Source organism: Myzus persicae, unplaced genomic scaffold (genome assembly GCF_001856785.1).
Source record: "Myzus persicae strain clone G006 unplaced genomic scaffold, MPER_G0061.0, whole genome shotgun sequence".
Lineage (NCBI taxonomy): Eukaryota > Metazoa > Arthropoda > Insecta > Hemiptera > Aphididae > Myzus > Myzus persicae.
In genome coordinates this window covers 233,193-258,392 of record NW_019103956.1, presented here as the reverse complement: position 1 = coordinate 258,392, position 25,200 = coordinate 233,193, and the positions used below count along the sequence as shown (strand labels likewise).

The 25,200-nt window shown below is 29.3% G+C and overlaps 1 protein-coding gene across 7 annotated transcripts in view; it reads right to left on the bottom strand.

Annotated features, from left to right (window-relative positions):
- LOC111036844 (obscurin-like) overlaps window positions 1-25,200 on the bottom strand; it is a 60,748-nt gene that overhangs the window by 5,311 nt on the left and 30,237 nt on the right. For 3 of the 7 annotated variants that reach the window (XM_022319091.1, XM_022319088.1, XM_022319084.1), the window contains 41 exons: window positions 19,605-19,697; window positions 19,044-19,208; window positions 18,680-18,820; window positions 18,452-18,614; window positions 18,242-18,322; window positions 17,730-17,999; window positions 16,595-16,816; window positions 16,414-16,500; window positions 15,969-16,211; window positions 15,764-15,905; window positions 15,514-15,698; window positions 15,207-15,449; window positions 14,727-15,138; window positions 14,372-14,659; window positions 14,027-14,311; window positions 13,788-13,963; window positions 13,432-13,719; window positions 13,146-13,238; window positions 12,853-12,960; window positions 10,285-12,762; window positions 9,865-9,970; window positions 9,021-9,799; window positions 8,847-8,955; window positions 8,676-8,793; window positions 8,238-8,616; window positions 6,716-7,121; window positions 6,476-6,654; window positions 5,883-6,238; window positions 5,574-5,818; window positions 5,210-5,517; window positions 4,790-5,147; window positions 4,575-4,715; window positions 4,328-4,513; window positions 4,017-4,254; window positions 3,520-3,953; window positions 2,171-2,309; window positions 1,637-2,097; window positions 1,207-1,573; window positions 816-1,117; window positions 589-744; window positions 377-522 (listed from right to left, as the gene is read on the bottom strand). In XM_022319091.1, the coding sequence (XP_022174783.1) occupies window positions 377-522; window positions 589-744; window positions 816-1,117; window positions 1,207-1,573; window positions 1,637-2,097; window positions 2,171-2,309; window positions 3,520-3,953; window positions 4,017-4,254; window positions 4,328-4,513; window positions 4,575-4,715; window positions 4,790-5,147; window positions 5,210-5,517; window positions 5,574-5,818; window positions 5,883-6,238; window positions 6,476-6,654; window positions 6,716-7,121; window positions 8,238-8,616; window positions 8,676-8,793; window positions 8,847-8,955; window positions 9,021-9,799; window positions 9,865-9,970; window positions 10,285-12,762; window positions 12,853-12,960; window positions 13,146-13,238; window positions 13,432-13,719; window positions 13,788-13,963; window positions 14,027-14,311; window positions 14,372-14,659; window positions 14,727-15,138; window positions 15,207-15,449; window positions 15,514-15,698; window positions 15,764-15,905; window positions 15,969-16,211; window positions 16,414-16,500; window positions 16,595-16,816; window positions 17,730-17,999; window positions 18,242-18,322; window positions 18,452-18,614; window positions 18,680-18,820; window positions 19,044-19,208; window positions 19,605-19,697 (12,076 nt within the window). The remainder of the gene's footprint in view (window positions 1-376; window positions 523-588; window positions 745-815; window positions 1,118-1,206; window positions 1,574-1,636; window positions 2,098-2,170; window positions 2,310-3,519; window positions 3,954-4,016; window positions 4,255-4,327; window positions 4,514-4,574; window positions 4,716-4,789; window positions 5,148-5,209; window positions 5,518-5,573; window positions 5,819-5,882; window positions 6,239-6,475; window positions 6,655-6,715; window positions 7,122-8,237; window positions 8,617-8,675; window positions 8,794-8,846; window positions 8,956-9,020; window positions 9,800-9,864; window positions 9,971-10,284; window positions 12,763-12,852; window positions 12,961-13,145; window positions 13,239-13,431; window positions 13,720-13,787; window positions 13,964-14,026; window positions 14,312-14,371; window positions 14,660-14,726; window positions 15,139-15,206; window positions 15,450-15,513; window positions 15,699-15,763; window positions 15,906-15,968; window positions 16,212-16,413; window positions 16,501-16,594; window positions 16,817-17,729; window positions 18,000-18,241; window positions 18,323-18,451; window positions 18,615-18,679; window positions 18,821-19,043; window positions 19,209-19,604; window positions 19,698-25,200) is intronic. The other 4 variants (XM_022319087.1, XM_022319085.1, XM_022319089.1 and 1 more) reach the window with 4 other exon arrangements.

Sequence of the window (25,200 nt, the reverse complement as noted above, 5' to 3'; positions counted from 1 at the left end):
GAGAACCCCAACTTTTTTACTATAAATTATTTAGTGGATAATTTTTTTTTTAATTTTGATGTACTTAGTTCAAAATTGAATGAGAAGTTTCTTAGCTATTAATATGTTTGTTTTCAAGATAATAGTCCTTAAAAATGGTTTTACATAAATATAAAATAAAGGTAAATTGGAACTAGTATTTATGATACTTGGGCCATTTTTACGAACTATTAATGTTGACAGACTAATATTAATGGATAAAATTTTCAAATCACCATAGCCCCTTTTTCTTATTGAATAATATAAATTATAACAGTATTTCAATAAAATAAATACGTAGTTAATTTCATTGCACATATTATAAGTACAATGCATTTCATTAAAATCTACAACTTACCATTTTCTCGCACTTCCAATTGATAACATAATATTGGAGCATTTCCATCATGTTTTGGATGATCCCAACGTAATAAAATTTCAGTATCAGAATATTCCTTCACTATTGGGGCTTCCATAGGACCAGGCTCATGTGCTAAAACGAGCCTTTAAAGATTTAAATGTAAGTATGAATATAAATGAAAAATATTTTAATAAAATAACTCAATTTACCGAGCTCTTGCTGCTGTTTGTCCAAATTTATTTCTAGCCACAACTTTATATATACCTAGATCTAACTCTGTAGCTGGATCCAGTCTGAGAATAGATCTTCCATCATTGTCTTCTAACATTTTTATTCTATGACTTTCAGTTAAGACTATATCATTTCTATAACATATTAATATTTATAAGTAAAATATAGTTATTTTATCTTTGATATTTTCAAAATAAAAACTAACTTGAACCACTGGACTAATGGTTTTGGTACTCCCACAGCTAAACACATGAGATCAGCTGGCTTATCTGGTTCAACGGGTAATTTTTGTGGCTTTTCTCTAAAGAATGGCGGTTGTCCATCAATTCTTGATTCTAAAATTGCTTCTGCTTCTACATGAGCAGTTGGTCTAGAGCCTATTTCTTGTTTAAGTCTCCTTAACGTGTATATGTCAGCACCATATTTACTGATCCTCGCTTTTTGTTCATCTTCAATTTCTTCATCCATGATATCTGTAAATTTCCTTCTTTCACGAATAACTGGAGCCTGAAACAAATAGATTTTGGATATGGTTTGAAAATTTTACTCAGATTTATATTTTAAACGCATTATAGTTATTTCGCAACTTCGATTACCTCCCAGTCTAAATGTGAATCACTTCCTCCTCTATGTGTTAAACTTTTACCAGCCACTTTCATATATTCTCTTAAACGCACTGGGAAATTTGTGTCTCTTAGTTGTAACAAATATGTATCGGGACCATATTGATAGTGACTCTCTGATTTAATAATCCCTATTTCTGTATCTATTGGCTCTTTGGATGGAAGCTTATCTTTCCATGACGGCACATGTTTCTTTGGTGGCATTATTTCTGGTTCTGGAGTAGGACTAGGAGTGCAAGTTAAACCAGGTGGATAAATCATTTTTGATGGATGAGTGTATGCAGAAGATAACGGACGACGTCTATACCAATTCCTACAAGACGCGTTACTATACCAATCTCTGAAAGTATGAATAAATTGTATTAAACGTTTAGAAATGAGATTTGAAATGTATAAATCTTACTTCAAGTTGTTGTAATAATTTCGAAGTGAATCTGTGTTTATTTGACTAGTTCCTGCTGGTATATCTTCACCAAATTGTAACCAGGGATGTTGTAGAGCATTTATAACATCAAGACGATCATTAGAGTTGAATACTAAAAGTTTTGAGATAAAGTCTCTAGCTAGATCGCTAATTTTGGTACTAAGTGTATAGGAACCACTTTTAACTCGATCCAAAGTATCAGCATCGTTTACACAACGGAATAATGACACCCCGGTTAAAAGTAAATGAGTTATAACTCCAACTGACCACATATCGGATGAAAGGTCAACGCCTTCTCCTTTAGCTATTTCCGGAGAAATAAATTCTGGCATACCATAATCAACTGGTTCTAATTTTCTCCTATTGATTTTTCTGCTGAGTCCAAAATCACATAGCTTTAATGTATCTCCTCCTGGGTGAGATATTAGTAAATCTCCAGGCTAAAAGTTTAGAAACGTAATAAATAATTATAAATAGTTAAATGTGTTCATAATTTGGGTATTAAATACTCACTGTCAGTCCCAAATGGGCAATTTCAAAATCGTGCATATGCTTCAAAGCTTTCAGTAGTTGAATTATGTATAAAGCTATATCATATTCTGTGAGGAAAGAATGTTTGGTTAGAATATCCAAAAGCTCACCACCTCCAGCACTTTGATTTAAGTTAAGGAAATTATAGATGTTTTATAATAGTACAGTACAGTAAAACCTGATTTAACGAAACCTGTGTCAATGGAAAAAATTATAAAGTAACTCTAAAAATACAGATATGTGTGATACAAATGTGTTTCACCTGTCTATAACGAACCATTTCTAATACGGACTTACTAATACTAAAAAATGAACGATAAATAAGTTTAAATTCAAATTTAATTGTTTATGAATGTACATACAAGTGGCGTATTTACAACATTTTCATTTAGTGGGTCTTTACAGTTTCCCCAACACATAGCTGTGTCTTATATTTATAATCCCGTACAAAAATGTAACACAGTTAAGGTTCGTACCCTTATAAGACCCTCCCTCCATAAATGCGCAACTGGTACATAATAATTAATAAGGTCAATCGCTGGCATAGACTTGCTCACTTTCAGTAAGAGTATTTGGTATCGGTTGAACTAAAAAATTACTGTGCTTGTTAGTTTAGTTTAGTTTTTAATCGTTATATAAAAGAAAATAGTACCTACGACTGTAATAATTAGGTTGTAAATATGTAAACCAATTTCATACATTTGATATGTATTTTAATTTTAATTTATTATATTGTTTGTATTTGATTACTAAATATTTAATTAAAATTTCATGTATAGAAAATGGTATACCTATGGAAATTGTTTGTAATGCTACTACAAATATTCAGTGAACATTTAATGTATTTAAGAGTAATTTTTTTCGATTTATACCAAAAACAAAAATCGTAACTAAATTTGCACGAAAATTCCTGTTTCTCTTTTATTTATTTTTATTTTGCCCGATGCTTTTGAAAAATATTGAGAATCTTTAATTTTGAACTTCTGAATGCATCAACTAAAATTCACTTATCAACCAGAAAAGTAACTGAAGTTGAAATTTAGTTAATCAATGATGATAAGTAAATAAAATATTGATTTAAGATTAATTATGTTTTGATTTCGTAAAAACAAATGATTTTATTGGATGAAATTAACAGAAACACTTAAATAACAATATTTTATTTTTTTGATGGGGCACGTTGATCTCGGAGAATTTTATTAAGTTGTTAACTATGAATTTCACTACATTAATATGGTTGTTTTCTGGCTAAAAAAAAAAAAAAACAATTAAAACCATAGTTAAGATAAAAGTCAAGAGTATAAATACTTATAAATTATATTAAAGGATACAGTTCTGTGATTAGAGTGTATGTTCTGGAAGTCTGTAATGCATCATGAATACGAATAATTCGTCTATTGCTCAAATCAGTCATTATTTTTAGCTCGTTGTCCATTAGTTTAATCAAATGATCTCCTTTTGCATGCATGACCTTGGCAGCATAATTTCTACCCGTTGATCTTTCTACTGCGTGGTACACAATACCCTGTGTACCACGTCCCAATTCGTCTCCAATATCATATAAATCTGAAAAATCTTTTTTCTTCCATTTTATGTCAGTTTTACCGTTATATGAATAATCAGATTCCCGGTCCTCAACATGTATAGCCACTGATGTAGATATTGATCCAGCTAAATTACGTGCACTTATACTATACAATCCCTCATCTTTCATGATGACATCTTCGATACGTAGTATACAAACATCTGGTTCTACTTGTTCAATCTATTATTTTAAAACAAAATAATAACATAAAACATTCATACATTTTCTGAATTGTTCAATTACTTGAATTCTAGCAGAATCGACTAATGGTTTCCAATCTTTAAACCATTTTATTTCTGGATACGGAACACCGATAACTCTAGCTTCTAATTTACAGTTTTTACGTAAAATTACATACATTTCTTCTGGCCGTTTTAAGAACTTGGGATATTCAGCAATTTGCAATCTAACTCTTTGTCTAGCTGTTCCATGTTCATTTGTAGCAACAGCTTCATATGTTCCTATATCTCGATCCATCATCCTTCAATTGATCATATGATAGTTATTGAATGACATTCCTTATTTAAAATTAAATTTAAGAAAGTATGACTTACTTATTAATAAATAATGTAGCTTGACCATTTCGAGTGTAGCTCGAATCATAACGACCACCCATTTCTATTAACTGATTATCAAAATAATATTGCATTTTTGGTTTTGGATATCCATAAACAAACCAATATAAATTCGCATTATGACCTTTAACACCATATTGTGTGTCGTGTTCTTGATGCAAAAATCTGTAAATATTTTTATAGTAATAATAATGTAAGTCAAACAACAACTCATTAATTAATTTACCTTGGTGCTTGAGCATAGTTATCATGAGGAGGTCTTTCAATATCAAAATCTCTTGGGAAATAAGGCGATGATTCTGGCTTAAAGTTAGTTCCTATTGGTAGATAAGGAGTAAATTTAGGTGGCTCTGGTTCTAACTTTTCTCTAAAATATAAGCAAAATAAAAATATTATAAGGTTCCATAAATATTTTAAGACTATTCAGTATTTTTATCGTACCTGTATGTCAACACAAATGGTGAAGGATCACTAATTCCATAGTTATTTTCAACTCTTACTCGGAACTTATAATCTCTAAATGGTATTAAATTATGTATATCACAAGCACAACCTCGAATACCCGCTCTCACAGTAGTCCATTCACCTTTCGGCTGTTCTTCCATTTCTACTAAATATGTTACTGGAGTCCTTGGAGTGATTGGTAATGAAGGTTTCCATGTAAGAGTAAGTCTTTTATCAGACATTCGAGTTATTGAAGGAGGATCAGGTAATGGTAGCGGTGCTCCAGTTGCACGATATCGGTCAAAGTCTTTGTAAAGTTCACCAACAGGACGTTTTGAACGCGAATCCAAACCATCTGTAATATAATTAAATGTATTACTTGAGTTATTTTGTTTTTATATGTGATTAGTAACTTACTGTCAAATATAATGCTTGCTTCACAATAGGCTTCTCCGTGAGGATTATAGATTCGTAATTTGTATCTACCAGAATCAATAATTGAATCGGCATGTAATATTTTTAATCGCATTAAGCCAGAACCTTCTTTTTCCATTCTAATCCTTTCAGTTTCATATAATCTATTAGTGTCTAAGAACCACTCATATTCAGGTTCTGGCCATCCAGTGGCACATGCAGTAAATTTAGCTGTCATTCCATCAAAGACTTCGCAATCACCAATTTTCTTCATAAAGGATGGCGGTTCTTGTTTCCTAGATTCATCAACACTAAAAAAAATCATTATAATTTCAAATTTTAATTCTTATATACACGTTTTTAGTACATTCGTGGAGCTATTGAAAGTTGAGCTTCACATGTAGCTGTTCCGTCTCTGTTGGTTGCAATACAGCTATAAAGTCCCGCGTCATCACTATTGACATCTTTTATAGTTAGGCTACATACTTCCCCATCACGTTTTAATTTGTATTTATCCCCATTTGTTAATTGATGGCCATTTTTATGCCATATAATATTTGGAGATGGAACTCCAGTGACACGAGCATGGAATTTAGCGTCTCTTGAAAGCAACTAAATCAATAATTAATTAAATAATAAAATACATTTTACAATATTGATTATTTATATTGTTTACCTGTTGATTATGTGAAAAACGTTGAGTGAAAACAGGAGCTTGATAAAGTTTACGAATGCCAACTTGACAGTCTGATTTGGAAGACCCTAGATTATTTGTTAGAGTACAAGTATAGTGGCCAGCATCTCCAGTGTTGGTATCAAGTATTTCAAGTCCAACTTTATAACCATCACAGGTAAAATGAACTTTATTGCACGGCTGCAATACTTTCCCATCTTTTTCCCACTTAACGTCTGGTATAGGATTACCTAGGAATGGAGCTAATAATGTTAATGCATTGCTTTCTTCTACTGTGGTATCTTTAAGTCCATGAAGGAATTCTGGTTTAGATTCCAACGAATCAGTGTTTATTTTTGCTGTAAACAAATTTCAATACCCAATAAATCATTTTTTTTTAATAATTAAAATGTACCGTATTATATTATGTTTAAAGAAATAAATGTCTTAGCTAAACTTAATTAATAAATAAAAATTTATTTATTAGTTTATAATTTTAAAATTTAAAAAAACATTGTTTATTCCACAAATGTAAATTTCAATGCTAAATATTTCGTAACGCTACTTAATTTTTTTACATAACACTATTGACTTACAAGTTACTGAAAGTTTGGCTTCTGATGTAGTATTTCCATTATCATTTGAAGCAATTATTGCAAGCTTGCCTGCATGTTCTGGACCAGCTTTTTCAATTAACAAGTAATGGAGACCATCAGGTTCATGTGCCATTTTTATCTTTTCTCCATCCACAACTAATGGCTTATCATTGATCGTCCTTGTATAAGGTAAATTTATATATTGAATATGAATCAGAAATTTAAAAAAAAATTGCTTACCATGCCATTTCTGGAAGTGGAAAACCAGATAACCTAAAGGGTAATTTTGCAGGAAATCCTTCCACCACTTTAGAATCTCTCAAAGGCATGATGAAAGTTGGTACTGTGGCTGCCGGGTTTACTTTAACTTGTACTTGACCAGCAGCTTTACCCAGTTCATTTGATACAACAATTTCATAGTCACCAGCATCTCCAAGCGTTGATTTTTCAATTACTAGAGCGATATTACCGTTGGGACCCATGACAAAATCAATCTGAGGACAAGGATGTAATACATGCCCATCTTTATACCATTTTACAATAGCATCTGGATAGGCTATGTATTGAGCTTCTATTTTCAAAATTTCACCCTCGTTGACGTCCACATGATTTGGGTGTTTAATTATAACTGGCTTTTTCGGCAGTTCTAGAAAAATATATTTGAATGTTTAAACTAAAAATGTTTAATGCTGAAAATGTTAACAGAATATGTTTACAATTATTATAAAATTAAAATTGCAGTTGTTACTGTGAAGTACAGATGTTTCCTTGATTTTATATACATTTATAGATTACATAGATACTATTATACTATTCTTTAAAATATCATTATATCATTAAGACTTTATAAGTTTATGTTATTTTTAATTCCAGCCCCGGATTAAAGCTATCGTAGGCCCTAGGCACAGTGCTTTATTACCCATGTGATAATACGGTCCTATAGTGTTCACTGTATTTAAATGATTAAGAAACCTAATGTTTGGGAGAGGTAGTGTTGAATCCTAATGTTTTAAGCCTTTAAAAACGAAAATATTTACTACATGAAAATCAAATATTAACTTTTATAATTATAACTTTATCTGATAACAATTTTAACACATCTAAAAATACATTTTATTTTACTCAAAACATATTATTTCAAATTAAATTACCAGAAATAAAAAAAAACAACTTATTAGTTATTTTATACCATTTTGCATTTTCTTCCTCGCCGACCGATCATGTCCCGCAAGGCCGCTATAATTCTTATTATTGTGTCCACGGTAGATGATTATTATTTATATTACGTAAACGATATTATTTTTATACTATTTCCTAAAATACTCTAAACAGTAATCGTGGTTTCGTTCTTTATACGCAGTCGTTTGCCCGTATACCGTATGCATTTTATCGGTTTATGGTTTATCCAATCTGCTTTCAATAAGTAATTATTACGAATTACGATAACGAACATTGAGAGTAAATAAATGAGGAATGTTATAGAACATATTTTATATGTTGTGCTAACATCTATAGACAGTTAATTAACTTAAAAAAATATATATATTACAGAAAAATCGTAGCCATACATTTAATTTTTGTAGGCCCTGGGCACAGTGTCTATAGTGCCTATGCCCTAAAACGGCCCTGTATAATTCAATTATAGCACTTCAAATTTCATTGGACATCAAATTTATTTATTTTTCAAACTATCAAATTATAGTTTAATCTTAAGTTAAAACATAATTGTATGTTAAACAATATATTCATTGTATGAACTTACCATTTACTACCAATGCAGTATTAGTAGCACTTGTACCAAAATTATTAGTCGCTATTATTTTATATGCACCACAATCTCCTTGTTCAACTTTATCAATTTTCATCGAAATAGTTCCATTTGGATTTGCTTCTAGAGTAATATGTTGCTGTTCATCATCTTTATTATTTCCTTCTATATTTTTAAGCTCTTCGCCATCTTTATACCACGCAACATGAGGTCGAGGGCTTCCAATAAGTTGTGTTTGAATTTCAATTGGTGATCCTTCAACACCTTCTGTTATCCGTTCAAAAGGTTTTACAAACGACGGCATTATTTCTGCCATAGTTAAATTAGATGACGTTTCAGCTTCACCAATCATATTTACAGCTTTAACTGAGAACTGTAATACAAATTTAACGTTAGTTGACAACTAATTGAACAAATAAAATATCATCTTACGGTTGCAATATCTAAACCACTGAAATGGTCTATAGTAAGGGTACTTTTAATTTGACCTTCTTCGTTTGTATGTATACTGATTCTTAAGTCAGGTATTACGACTTCCCCATTCTTAAACCTATGCAAAAACGTTATTATTTCCAATAAAATATTTAATTTAATGAATATTACCAAGTGATTTTAGGTTTTGGAATTCCATTAACTCGTACAGATAGCTGAACTTCTTCATATTCTTGTATTGTTAGATCCTCCATTAATTTTACAAATGAAGGCGTCTCAGCTAAAATTGAATTTTATTTGAAAATACTATTTTTTAATAAAATAAATTTAATTAAGTTTACTTACTGTGGAGTTTAAGGTTGGCTATGGCAGTAGTTTCACCCACTTTATTCCAAGCTTTAACTACATATTCACCTTCCTCTTCTGGATTTACATCTCCAATAACTATCTTGAACTTTGTTATATCTTTATCTAATTCTTCACTTGTGAGGTTAACAAATTCTCGTTCTGATAAATCTTTTCCATTTACTGTCCACACTATTTTGGGCTTAGGTACTGCATGAATAATTGCTTCAAATATCGCTTCCATTGAGGGTATTACAGTGATGTCATGGAATCCTTCTATTTCAGGTTTCATGACTATATCTAAACGAGCGCTACATTCTGCTGAATCAAACTTATTTGTTGCTTTTACTCGGTAAACACCGGTATCACTAAGTTCAGAAGTGGGAATCGTCATTGTAAAGGTACATTCCTTAAGGCCATTAGCTATTTCAGATGAATCAATAGTAAAGTCAGCATTGACATTTTTGCCATCACAAGTCCATTCAACGTCAGGAATAGGATCAGCTATGAGCATTATCGACCACACAACCTTTTGACCTTTTTTAACTTCTAAATCAGTTAGTGGTTTTCTTATTTTGGGACCACGGAGCAACTCTACATCTTGCACGTTAAGTTTTGCTGATTTCATATCTTCCCCTACTTCATTAGTTAGCTTGCAGCAATATGAACCAGAATCAGCCACTCTTAAATCTTGAATAGTTAATTTAAATGATTCATCTTCATCGGAATCATTAATTTGGATATTTCTAGTATTTGATAATTCATTGCCATCTTTGAACCTTAAGTATAAAAATACATAAAATAACAATACATTTTAGTAGAATTTATATTAATAAACTTTTACCATTGAACTTTTGGTTTAGGAGCACCGCGAGCTTTGACATTAAAAACTTTTGTAAGTGATTCATAAGTTTCATCATCATCCATACCAGATATAATCTTCGGAGGCACTAAAGATTTCAAACAAGATGAATTATAATTTTATTTAAAACTTTTTTTTTGAAATAAACTTACCAAAATATTAGGAAATACATACAATATTTTTAGACATATTATTTACAAATACAAAAACCAAAAAAAATTGTTATTGGTTATCATGAATTAATAGACATCAAAAACAAAATGGGTTAAAATAATGCAGTATTAGGCGCACAGTATCTTAACACAATATGTAGCTTAAATAACCTGAACATTGACGATTTCTTAACGAACAAGAGATAAAAGACAACACTGACGTTATTATAACATCTGATATTTTGTATACCTCCAATTTGTTTTACTCCACTTCTTGGCATATCATAGTTTTCTTCTTTTGGTGTATTTAAGGTTTTCAATTTTGATAAATTTTCATTTTCTTTATTTGTATTATCTAGAGAATGCTCTTCAAATATTTTATCAACTTTTACCAGGGTATTTGTAGTTTTGGTGTTATTTAAATCGTTTTCTTTGTTAATTAAATGTTGTTTTAATGGCATGTTTAGAATGTTGGTATCTTTTATTTCTTTCTGTAATGCGGGATGATTTGAATTATCAGGATGTAAATCTTCCGCTAGATTTTTGGAATTATCAACAAAATTTATTGAAAGAGAATCATCAGGTGATATGTTGTTATTACTTGTTCTACATTCAATATCTTCTTTTTGTTGAGTTCCAAGTGGTGACTTATTAGCATTTTCTTTATCTGTTAAGCTCGGAGTAGGTTGTTTAACCATATCGTCTACTTTATTGATAACATTTTCCTTAATCGGAATTAGTAAGTTATTTGTGTCTCTTGTTTCTCCTTTGAATAACAATGACGTATTTGTTGAATCATTAGGTTCCAAATCGTTCACAGAATTTCCATTATTTATTGATGAAATAGATTCTTTAGGTAAAATCATATCTAATTTATCATTTTTTTGTAAAGATTCAGATATTGGGCGCTGCTCATTATTTAAATTACTCTCTTTATCTAACAATGAACTTTCATTTTCATTATTTGACGTAGAATGAGGAATAAAATCATTTGAATTAATATGAGAGTTATTATTCAAAGTTCCATTTAAAAGATCAGAATCTATTTTTTTAGTGGTTAAATCATTTAATTTGTTTTGATTTAACTCCGAGTGTATGGATTTTGCCAATGGTTCAGTATTTGATATTTCAGATTTTTTTTTCGATGGTAATGTGTCAAATGACTCATTATTCATTTCGGATGCATCGTTAACATCTAATTTAGGTGTTAAATTATTTTCCAATTGAGTGATATTTTCACCATACATGATCTTTGAAATGCTAGATTTTCTAAGTGAAGAATCTGTCATTTTACCTTCATCAAACGGTGAACATTTTTCAGCACTTACAGGTTTAATCAAAGGTGTCGGTAAATCGTTTTCAGTTTTTTCTTTTAAAGGAGAGTTATAATTTATATTATCTTCTTTAATAGAACGTCTTTTTTGTTTATTGTAGTTATTATCATCGGAGATTTCTGTACACATCGCACTCAGAGCATCACTTATCATACTAGATTGTCGTATTAATGATTTTCTACGAAAGTCAGCTTCATCGAATTCATTCGAATTATCATTGTCTAAAGCTTTTGAATAGTTTTGCTTATCGTTTATATTGTTTGGAAAATCGTGCTTACCAGAAAAATTAATCGACCCATTCACATTATTCTCTGATATTGGTTTAAATTTATCGTCCCGTGTATTACTAATTGTAGTTAATTTATTTTCATAATCTTCTGTTGTACATCGAGGGAATGATGTTGCCACTGAATCTTTATTTGATTCATCTTGTTTAATAATAGGTGAAAGAGTTTTTTCTAGAGTAAAATCCTGTTTTGTATACTCAGTAGAAGGCAATCTAGACAACGATAACCTCTTTGATATTTCAGAAAACTCTTTTATATTTTTCTGAGACGATAAAGAGTTATCATTTTCTTCTATTGAAGCCAGTCTTGATAATGAATCTCTATCAGCACTATTCAAAACACTTTCTCCGTGTTTTGAATATTTTTCATCCAAATGTTCGTACTTTTTTCCTTGTGTATCAGCAGACAAATCACCTTTTTTCCGTTCATCTGAATTAAGGATTGTGTTACTAGTAAGTTCTTTTGAAATATTCTCCGAAATTGATGAGCCATATTTTTTGTTTTTTGTACAAGTATTTGAATTGTTTAAATTTAATTCATTTACCAAATTGTCAGATACTTCATCCATCTTTATATTCTCTTCTAAAGATGATAACCTTGAAACTGATCTTGCTTTTAGTGTAGATGATTCACTTAACATACTATTGCTTCGTGATAGTATATTGTCTGTACGATTCACCTCAAATTTATTCGTATTGTGATTTTCCTTTTCCAATATATCTTCTAAATCATTTCTCTGTTTTTGTACTCGTTTAAGTAATTCTATTAAAGAATTATCGTCTTCATCATCGCAACTATCGCCTAATGAAGCTTGAAACTTTTTATTTTCTTTCATTTTTTTAATCTCATTTCTTACTTCTTCATGTTTTTTAACGCTTTCAACAACCCAAAACGGTTCTTCTTCTTCATCTGAAGCTGTGTGAATTGATATACTTCTGTCTATTTTAATTGGTATAATTCGTTCATCCTTAGGTTCCTCTACAATTCCATAGTAATTTTTACATTTAGTAGAAGATTCTTCCCAACTCATTTCCACACAACTAAATTCTCCTGAATGGCTGCTCATTATAACTAGACTTTCTTCGGTTTTGATAGATCTATCACCATCTGTAACGCGTTAATTATAATAACCTAATTTAATGAAGGTAATATGAACACCACAGATGCCCTTGTTGACTCCTGTAAATAATTGCATACCTATATTAGTTATCGATGAAATACCAATTTTTCTATCTTCTTCCACATTTATTTCCACTAATCTCTCTCTGGCGCTTTCCATTCGGTTGATTTTGATTGGCAATGTCACTAATAAATGTAATTACTTTGTCTTTAACATTTCCGTATGTCATTTTGTTTACACAATTATTTAATAACAACTTAAAGCTTTTAGCATATATAATTCTATTCTATAAAATCCCACATATTTTGTAAATAGCTATATAAGTAAAATAGCTTCTATTTACACAAAATATTTAGGAAAATAAACTAACCTTTTTCTTTTTTATCTACATTTTCTTCAATATCCTCATTTTTATTTTTAGCCGATTCTTTATCATCATCTTGGAAATCAGTTGAATGTTTTGCTAAGTTGTTTAAAGGTCATGCAACATTTTAACATTTCAAATTAAAAATTAAAAAAGTTTAGTTTGCAATGGATTGAATTAATATATGAAAACATGCTTAAAACACATGCTCTGCATTTATCCAAAATGTAATAATTTTAATAAAAAAATAGGTTTCATACTTGTTGTTTAAACATCTAGACAAATTACTTACCTAGAATATTTACTATACTCTTAGTAATAGCTGTCCCCATTTCGTTAGTGGCTCTAACTTCATATTCTCCCCCATCTTCTACTTTTACTAGATTGACAGTGAGACTGAAATTCTCCACCCTTTTTTTATCTTTTGATATTTTTATGTGGGCATCACTACGTACTTCTTTGCCATCTTTAAACCATTTAATTTCAGGAATAGGGCTTCCATAACAAGTCACTTGTAGTTTAAGCATTCCTCCTTCCGTTACATCCATGTCCCTTAATCCTTTCTTAAATGTAGGTTGTGCTGTTAAATTAAAAAATATAAATGCCATTAAAATACCTAAGATTTAGGTTAATTCTATTTTATCTTACACATAACTGTAAGGGTGGCTTCTGAATCATAAGTTCCAATTTCGTTTGTTGCTCTACATTTATATGTTCCTGCTAATTTAGTTTTCGCTTCTTTTATTATTAACTTGAAATTATCTCCATCTTCGAAACAAGTGAATTCAGTAGTTGTTTCTGTTATTTCTTCTTCCTCACGGAACCTAGTAAATTAATATAAGCAATTAAATAATTTTATTTGCATGCTTTTATTTTCATTATTTTACCATTGAATTGATGATTTAGGATAGGAATTCAATTTTACAGTGAACTCTACGTTTGTATCCCCTTCAACTGCTTTTGTATCAATTAAAGGCGTTTCAAAAATTGGTGGACATTTGACTAACAATTTTCCTTCGCTTGTATTTTTTCCAAACTCGTTACTTATCTCACACGTATATTTGCCTGAATCTTCCCTCGTAAGATTACTAATTAAAAGAGTATGAACATCTTCTACAGCATTAATTTTGATGTGTGTTTTATCGGCAACTAACAATTTGTCTTCAAAGAACCTAAAATATAAAATAAGTTCGTACTTCTTGTTTCTTATGCTTTCATATTATTGTTTTTACCATTTTACTTGAGGTGGTGGGTCTCCTTCTACTCTAACGCTCAAAGATACATAATCACCTTCCAAAGTTTCAACCTCTTTGGCTAAAGCACCGATAAATTGGGGAGGCATTTGAAGATTAATTCGACAAGCATCAGATATTTGACTAAATTGATTAGATGCGACTACTGAGTATAAACCAACATCTTCCATTTTACAGTCTTGAATAATTAAAGTATAGACTCCAGATACTTCATCAGTGACATATTTTATTCTATTTGATTTCTTTATAACTTTACTATCTTTATACCTACAAAAAATATAATTTTTTTTTTATATAAATTAAACTTTTTTTATAGTTATGTATAATATTTTACCATTGTACTATTGGTTTTGGCGATGCTTCAATCTCAACTGTTAATGTTATATCTTTTCCAGTGACACCTTCATAGTCAATCAGATTTCTTCTGAATTTTGGAGCGGCTTTGATCAATAGGTTGATAGTTTCTGTATCAGATCCTAAATCATTTTTGGCAAAGACTTTATATTCTCCTTCATCTTCAACCTCAACATTTTTTATTACGATTGCTGCAATCTCATCTTCAAACATAACTTTTATTCGTTCATTTTCTTGTATTTCTTCATCGTTTTTAAACCAAATTATATCTGGCAATGGATCACCGATTACTTTGGCCTCTAAGATAGCTGTGCTTTGAATTTTCGTTTCAAATTCTTTCACTTCAGTTGTTACTTTCGGTGCATAAGGCAAATTTAGTTCTTTCACAACACCTAAAATGATTACAAATTCAAGCTAAATGTATCGATAAAATGGCAAGATGTATTATATTTTGTCATACCTTGGACGCTAAGCTCAGCACTACATGATATCTTTCCATGACAAGTAGATGCAATACAAGTATATAAACCAGCATCTTCTGGTTTTACATTTTGGAACACTAAGGCTAATGAATCCTCATCGTCTTTGAATAATACTTTAAACCGTTCTTCTGGGTTAAATGGCTTTCCATTTTTCAACCAGGTAAAATGTGGAGTACCATCTGGTATAACTGGTTGCATTCCAGCCCATAAGTCTTTTTCATCTTAACAAAAATAAATATTTGTACAAATATATAACTTTATTTATTATATAAAACAACTGCATACTTGTAACTGAAACATGACAAGAACTTGACTCTTCAGAGTATTTATTACTAGCAATCACTCGATATTCTCCTGCATCTTCAGGTTTTACATTAGGTAGAACCATTTCATAGAGGCCTTTTTCTTTATTCACTTCTAATATTTGTATTCTTGTATCTTTATCAGATATTTCTTTATCTCCTTTGAAACTAAATAAATATAATAGTAATTAAAATACATTAAATAAATACAATATAATAATAATGTGATTTACAATCTCAATTTAGGCAATGGATTTGCTTTGATCTCAATCATAAATCTAGCATGGGTGTTCTCTAAAAGCTGAGTATCAGCAAGCTTGACAGCGAAAATTGGGGCGTTTGCTTTAGCTCTTGCTTTCTTTTCATCTGCTGAAACTGAAAATTTTCAAGTTGTATAGTTTATGTATATTTAATTTAAAAAGATACTGATTGACTTACGATTTTCAACAAATAGGAGTGCTGTACTTGTAGACTCTCCTATATTATTTTCAGCTTTAACTGTGTAAGTTCCCGAATCTGACATAATTACTTTATTTAATTGTAATTTATACAAATTGTTTTCTTTATCTTCTGTTATGGTAGTACGGTTAGCAATAGTATTTGGTAGTGGCAGGTTATTTTTCAACCATGTGACATTCGTAGCACCCTCAATTTCACATTCAAATGTTGCATTTTCTCCGACTAGTATAAGTAAAATAGTTATTAGGAATTAATTTTACATTCAACATATTTAATTTAGCATTATGTAGTATATAAGCAATTATGTTGTTGATGAACACCATATGATATTTTAAAAACATTTCTCAATCTACTTTGGCTTTGGTTAAATAAAAGCATATTTAAAAACAAATTTAAATTTGCGTTACTCTCACGTGTTTATCACCTGCAAGAGAAGATTCATTATTCATTGATCTTCCAGATTTAAATTCACCCTTAGTGTCCCACCATTCATTATACTCTTCAATAACACCTTTTCATTTAACGATAGAGTTTTATCAATTGTATTAAAAACACAGACACTTGAGAACTTATTTTATAATTTAATTAAATATGTGGTAACAAACCTCCACGACTAGTTCCTTTAATATTGACATGAAAGTATGGTTTTGAAACACCTTCAGTATATTTTAATGGTTCGGATTCTATTTCTTCTTCAGCTGGCGAAGGAGATCTTTCAGGTGGAGGGGGTTCCGTTGGAACCGGTTCTACTTGTGGAACTTCCTCTTTTATTTCCTTTTCAACAATAACTTCTTGAGGTGGAACAGGCATTTCAATAACAGGGGGTTCTAAACAAATATTAATAACATATTATTAAAACTTTACTTTGTATGTATGATATTATTTTTACAAATATATTTGTTAAGCTAGCACATATTGATTTTATAATGATGTTTGTTTTATATCTTATATTTTTATATTTTTTTTTTTTTTCATCACCTTTTGGGACAGTAAAAAATTTTCAATTTTATACTTCAGCATTTTTGCAGGTAGAAAAAATGAATCTAGTTGGTACTTCAAGGGCCTAAAAGTAAAAACTCCCAATAGTTTCCAAAAGAATTAGAGGAATAACTAAGGAAAAACTGAAATTCTTAAGCAAATTCGATTTTTCAAAATATTTTGAGTCACTTTGAGCAATTTACAGATATTTTCAATTTTAATTTTTTTTTTTTAGTTTTTTTTGTCAATAAAAAATTTTTCGTTCAGTCAAAAAGCTTGAAAATGTAATATAAAGTTCCTCGTAAGTTGTTACAACAGCAGTTGAAAAATATTATGGAATCATAGGCATAATTTATTAGCATTTGAAGTTCAAATTTTTACAAAATTCATCATTATCTCAAAAATAGGCAAAATAATTTTGTAGCTTAAAATGTATAATATAAGGTTTGAAAATTTAAAGTAAGGTATCTCGTAAGTATTTCATATTATATCCAAAAAATGTAAATTAAGTGTAAAAATAACAAACGAACATTTTTTTTCGTAATATTTATCGATCGTATGAAAATACAGTTATGTCTTAAAAATTTGAAATCTTCAATAAATTGAATTTTTTGAATGTAAATATGTGTGAAAAGTACGTATATTATGACACTAATTTTTATTTTATGTTACGCGAGAAAGCAGTAACTCATAAGCAATGCTCTCAAGTATCAACTGGGGTTAAATATGAGTAATAACATTTTAATTCCAACATAGACTAACCTTCAACTTTCTCTGGTTCTGGTCGTTTCTTAGGTTCAGGCGGTGATGTGCATTCAAATATTGGTTCTTTAGGTGGTAGTGTAAGTGGTGGACGTTTTGGCTCCTCCACGTGTTTCAACGGTTTGGGCGCTAATCTTCTTTCAATCGGATCTAAACCTTCTTCAATTTCTGAAGAAATATCTAACTCGATACCTTTAAGTGGTTCAAATAGATCTTCATCCTTTTGTTTTTGTACTTTGATATCGTCACTGTTATGTTCAACATTTGTCACTAAAATATAAAATCATTAACTAAAATCTTATAAATTAACATTACGATAAAAATAGAAGCAAGTACAGCGTATTAATATTCATATTAAATTAATAGCTTAAAGCAAGTGTAATACGTATTTTTAATGCGTCAAAGTTAAAAGCAATTTTTTCAGAAATTTTAGCTTTTTAATATATTATTTAATTGTACCTATTATTTACTTAAAACCATATCAAGCATACGCGTAATTTATTTTTATGAACCTGTTATAGAAGATTTAGAAGTTTCTGTTATAGAAACGTATTCCCGCTCCCAAAATTGGTCTTGTAAATCTTCTTTTTCACCTTTTAACCGATAATCCCATTATATTAAATACCGTTTTAATATATAAATTACGTATGTATAATATTAATTGATTCATCATATTAAAGTTAGAATATAATTATCGTTGAAAAAATGAATTCAATACTTACGTAAATCGTTTCTATGTTCTTCAATTTCTGTAATCCATTGATCCCGGCTCAAATCTTCATTAGCCCTAAAGGTGAAAGGATAATTTCCAACTTCACCTAGCCTATGATGAAGTACCCATACACGCTTGTTATCTGGAGCTGCTTTTACGGTAACTTCAGGTAACTGTAAGAGAAAAAATAATATGGTTTATAATTTGATATATTTTTCTTTAAAAACTACTATATTACTCTAATTATATCCTTTAGTACGAAGACAGATTTATCTTCAGATATACGACGAACTTTGCAGACAAGGATTCTAGATTTGAATAAAAAACAATAGCGCTGATGCCCCTTAGGATCTTCGGCGTCTTGTACGTAGTACCATCCCTATAATTTTGTAATAATAGTGTAATGTATAGTGTATTCCAATAAAACATAAACATTTTCTAAAATGTTTTTGAGGTATGAATCCTTCAATTCACTATTCAATTATAAAACAACACACAAAAACACATGTTGCAAATTTATAGGAAAGAACCACCGACTATACAAAATTTGACCTTCGGTGATATTTATAAACCTTTGACGATTAATGACGTAGTCTACTTACGTGTTTTAATAATCGGCCCAGTTTATGTATAGTGCCATGAAATCCTTCTATATTAGTTAAAAATTTTGTGTCAGTAAATCGGTGTGGAATTGATAGCATCAATTCCAAAGCTCTTTCTAAATCAGTAGTATCTTCTCCTATAAGTAATGAGTATTTCACTAGTTCCTAATAAAATGAAATATGTTAATTGTTTATTGCATATATTATTAAGATATAAAACAGTATATAAACACAAAAATAATATACAAGTTAAGTAGTAAATTTTAAGATTAAAATTAGATAAATAATACTATATCTAATGTGGAAACAAATGTTATTTGCACAACTGTATTTAATATTTTTTATCCAATTTTTCATTAAGAAATAATGAAAATAATTAAAACATACCTATATTATATTCACTGAAAATGTTTTAAAGTTGTAATTGTACTAAAAACTTTCTTTCATTGATTTTGCATTATGTATTTTATTTGTCTCATTTTATCGTTGCAGGAATTGTGTAAATTATTCTGTTTTTTTTTTATTGCTATATTAAGTTAAGTATAGAGTTTAATAACTAACCTTGAGTAGTAATTGATAATCGTTAATTCGTTGAATCGGTAATTTCAAGTGTTCCGAAAGAGCTTTATCGTCACCAAATTTCAATCTCTCATCCTGAAATTGAAACAAAAAGTGAATATTTAATGTGATAGTTAACTTTTTTTCACTGGTGACCGAATTTCGACCTGACAACAGACAGTGTAAAAATATACTGCTGATGAATTTTCAGGAAATCGTCACAACAAGTGTGAGCGTTGTATGTATAAATAAATAAAAAGTAGTCTTCATAGCTCTTCCGTTATAATCGTGTATTTAAAATAGCGCGATTTAAAAATAAATAATCGCACACCAGTTCCCCTGCTATCTATTAATTTTGTTAATTATTATTTGACAAGATTTATTTAATTTAAATACGATGTAATACAAACGAACTTGTATAAATATGTATAATCCTATATAAATATTATGTAATGTATCAATTAAATCACAATTACGTTCCAATAACTGTTTAAAAATAAAACTCTATAATATATATACTTATACCTTAGTACAGAAAAAAGAAAAAATTTACTACATTTTTGAATTTCATAGATTGGGTGATTAATTTTTCTTTTATAATTTATTTCCTCTCCCACTAATTACCACAAAAATACATTAATTGAGAAAATGTTACTAGATTGTCATATGAATATTAAATACTTATCATAATATCAAATGCAATATAATATAATATTTTGTAAATGTTTTTTTATTCATAACAAAGCTTATTTAAAAACTTAAAATATATTTATTTTATTATATTTTAATGACAATAACCTAAAGCTCAAAATCGAAAGTTCGTGTATAGCGCAGAATTACTAACCTAACAAGTTACCTAATTTATTTATTTTTGATCATAGAACAGTGATTTGCAGTAAGAGCAAATGCAGGCTATAGTTTGCTATTACTACTATGATATACATACATAATTATAATTTATATTATAACTATTATTATAATGTCAAGTCTGCCAAAAGCGAGTGGCGTTCATCATTAGTGGATATTAAATCCCTTACAAAAGGTATTTATAGTTATACTTAACAAAAATCTGTACCAATATTTTTTTACCATTAATTGTTCATATTTCAACATCAAATGAATTTATTTCCAACATCCACAAAGATCTATTACAAGATATAGACAATTTTCATTGTAATCAAATACAATTTTACATAACAAATGAATATTGACGAGTTAGGTAATAAATGAGGTAAGTACAAACATACTGAATATTTGAGTTCCACATCGAAGTATCGAACCGTTATAAAACAAATTTGCGTGGTGTATCAGTTATTTATTAATGAATTATTAACAAATTGTAGCAACACGAGAACATGGGGTAGTTGGATATAAACACTTTCAAGAGAGATAAATTATTTATTGGTAGAGGTATATTAAAAAAATGTCTACGTTCGTTAGAACCGTCGAACCTTCTTACCAAAACCCTTAAAAAATGTAGGGACCAGGACTTATAAAAAGTTTAACTGTAAATGGTCGATTGTCTTATGTCAGTTTGCATTTTTAAAAGAAAATGTTTAAATATTTTTTATCAACATTGAAGTTAAGCTTGGCATTATTGATAACGAAGGTCAAGCATATGGCCAGATCCTTTTGAAATTATTTATGATGTAGTAAGTACAGTAACTAGTAGGGGTCGTCTTATATTGATTAGTTAGAGCTTAAGTTTAGTTAAACCGTTAATTTACAGGTACTTATACGGAAGAAATGTTACGTATACTTTTTATAATGACATTTTTACTATTTTTAAATATTAAACAAAAACATTGATATTCATTTAATTGTTTAAATTAATAAAATCTAGAAAATAACACAAAACGCTATTTGACCTGAAGAGGGGTAAGAAGTCGTATGCTATAACTTTAGCGGTTCCCAACCGTTTTCATTCTACGCCTCCCTTGTAAATTTACTAAAATCTATTCCCCCCCCCCTAAATTAGATTTAAGGCTAATTTTTTTTTGTGAGTGGTACACATAAAACATACAAAATAACTATATATTATACAATATACAACTATTTACTTTTATTATTTTCATTATTTTAAAAATGGGTTATAAATCAACTTACGAAGTAATAATATTAAAAATAAGAAAAAAGTATTGAATATGAAAACAAAAATATTAACATTAAGTATAAATAATGTCTTAGTCTATCGACTCTATCGTGATACCTAATATATAATTGTTATCGATGTCCGATAGTCTGATAAGTGATAACTAATATAGTGATTTCAATTTTACACATTGTAAAATAACATAATTATTTTCGTAATTCCGTCATCACTATATTCCCCCCCCCAGCCTCTAAATTCCCCCGATTGAGAACCGCTGCCATAACTTATGACTTATGTTAGGTTCCTACCCCATTGAAGGTTAGAGAGTAAAACCAACAATGTTTGGTTTTTCAAAAAAAAAAAATTTCAACAATAGAATGAATTAAGTAATAATATTAAAAAGACAACAACTTAGGAATGTATCAAATTTCAAGTTTAATTAATTGCATAACTTAATCTTATCATAATTTAACTTATTTTATAAATATAATCATTATCGAAAATAAAAATGTTTTTTCTGTGGGTGTTTAATGGTTTGTGGTATTTCGCACTATAAAAATCTTAAGAAATAGCATACTGTCTATTTCCAGCAAAAGGATTCTGCAAATGGCAACTAGCCAATACTATATAGTTGTTATATCCAACAGCTTACGCTGTAGTATACTTTACGAAATTATAATTGTAAGGTCGAATAAAATATTTAAACGTGAAATATATTTCTACAAGTCAAATAGCGTTTGTATTCCTAACTGATAAGTTAAATGTTAAGTGATTGTTCACAGAGCCCCGTAATCCCGTCTAGTAGCCAATATTGCTTATATTAATTGATTTTAGATTCTGAGCGGAACGATGAATGTATTGATTTTACAATGATGCGTGTGTTTTTTATTGTGTCTGCGATCAACTTTTGGGGCAGTAAAAATGCTTTCCCAATTAAGATCCAACCTGATTAGTAATTAAATTAGTAGGTTTAAATATTGTTAAGCTACTCGGAATCAATCTAAAATTAGCACCTATCGTCAGTACGTAGTTACCTATGTGGCTAGATATTTTCTAATAATAAATTTTGGATACCTATTTTGTGAAATACTTTACTTTCTCAACCCCTGTATGTTGCTATAGGGTGGCGAACCTACACATGCATTTATTTAGGCTCCTGCAAATCGAATATTTTTTTTGTTTATTTAAATGATTCCAATTATTTAAAGCCAATAAAATAGTTAAGAATAATTTTCTGTATTGTATTATATTTTCATTTTGTCACTTAGGCTAATTAAGCTTTTCTATTTAAATTTAAAATTAAGAAACAGCTACAGGATAATATTTACGGGGGAGGGTCCAAGGGATCCGGACCTCACTCTACCATTTACAAATTACGAAGCTCATTTTTTTACGGGATTACAAATGCACCCCTCAACATTTTGTTAGGAAAATTACGAGTCCTCCCCATGAAAAATTCCAAAATACGCTACGGTAAGTATTATATATTAGAGTCGAACTTTATATACTAAAAAAATACTCGACTGATGTTGACAAACAACAATTGAGAATATTGTAATTAAAGCAAAACGGGCATTAACGAGTTAAAAAGTTAAAGATTTTACAGCAATAGCGCAAACACTTCAACAGTAGAATTTAGTAAGTGTCTTTTCTAAATACATACATTATTTTTTTTATAAAAAGAATAATAAAATATCAAATATTAATCATATAAATTTAAATGTTATTTGTATTTAGAATAGGCACCTATTGAATTGTACTGTCGTCGTCTATCAAAGTGTTCCCACTATTTCTGGATTCTATAATAGTGATCAAAATAACGTATATAAATAAGTACAAATGTATACAAAATATGTGAAACGAGTAAATAAAGTATAGAAGTATAGGTATATTATATAAGAAGTTATAAGTAACAAATAATAGTTTATAATGATAGTTTAATTTAATATTCTGGATATTCACAAAATATAATACTTTATAATATTATGTATAGGTATTGAGATATTAAACACTAAACCGAACAGTTAAATTGGTAACCATTATTGAGAAAAGAAAAATGTAGGTAATTAATTTGCCCAGTTTACCATATACGTTTATGTATTCATTTATCATCATTAATTAATAGTTATTACTCTATTTTTTTCATAGTTTTCTTATTATTAATTATTATAAAAAAAGTAACTTATTTTTTACTAAGGCGAGTTACTTTTTTCTAATCAACTTGTAACTTTTAACTTTAAAATGAACTCACGTTTTCTATATTAACTTAAGGAGTAAAAAAATAGTTAACTTGCCCAGCCTTGCTGAAAATAGAAACAATAGATGGATAAATTATAATATGTAGTTGACTATAATGCAAATACTATTAATCGGGCTACCTATATCATCAAATCTAATTTTTGACCAATTGGCACCCAATTTTGCTCACATATTATTAGGAATCTAGGACGGATCGTATAAGAGTATAAGAGTAAATGTCATGGGTAATATCTATTAAGTATATATATATATAAGGCAAAGTGCATGAATAGGCAGTATGGGTTATTGAGTCAAAAACTTCTCGATAGATTTTGAAGATTAAAGGAAGGTTTGTACTATGAGAATGATTAGATCATATACTGAAAGAGTTATTTTAGGATGGTTTACCTTTTTTAAAAATATTAAAATCAATAACCGTATATTTGTTTATTTCTGCTCAAAATTGGTTCACTTAAGGAAAAAAAGATACTTATTACGAATAAGTTATTAGTTATTACCAGGGGGGTTAGGTTAAGGGTAATACCCCCCCCCCCTCATTGTCCCACAAATCCACTCATGCGTGTCATTTGCACTAGCACCACGATTAATTTAAATGTATTCCTAGGGTTCTGGGTTAGGATTTTATAGCATTTGCATATTTCTTGTACAATCCTCGAAGATAGTAGAGTAACTTTAAAATTTGTTTCATAATTCAAAAAATTTTTATTGAAAAATTTTATTTTGCGTATCTTGAGATTTTATAGTGCTATTTTTGGACCTTTTTAGATTTTCTTTTTTTTAACTGATTATATTTTATGAAATAACATTTAAATAATTAATAAACGTGTTTTTAATTATTGTCTAATTTTAAAAGTAAATATGGATTAAATAAAATAGACCGACTATGCGGACGCACCGACACATAATTTCGTGTCGTTACGTTAGGGTTTTTAAACTTTTGTTATTTGCTTATTGTTTTGATGGGCTCTTTTTTTGTCATAAAACGAGTGTTGAAAACATTAGATATATACTATACTTATTAATACGGTCGACTACTCGATTAGTTTATTCGTATCTAGTATATTTCTGTGTTTTCGGTTAAACGTGTTTCAGTTATTCCTTGTCATGCCTTAACTGGTGCTTATAACTTTGTTTTAAAATTCCAATTTTTGCATATTTTGTTGTTTTAAACTTGCATAGTTTTGTAATTCTGAATGATATAAAATTCCAACCCTGATTATTACCTACAACATCAACCCCCCCCCCCTC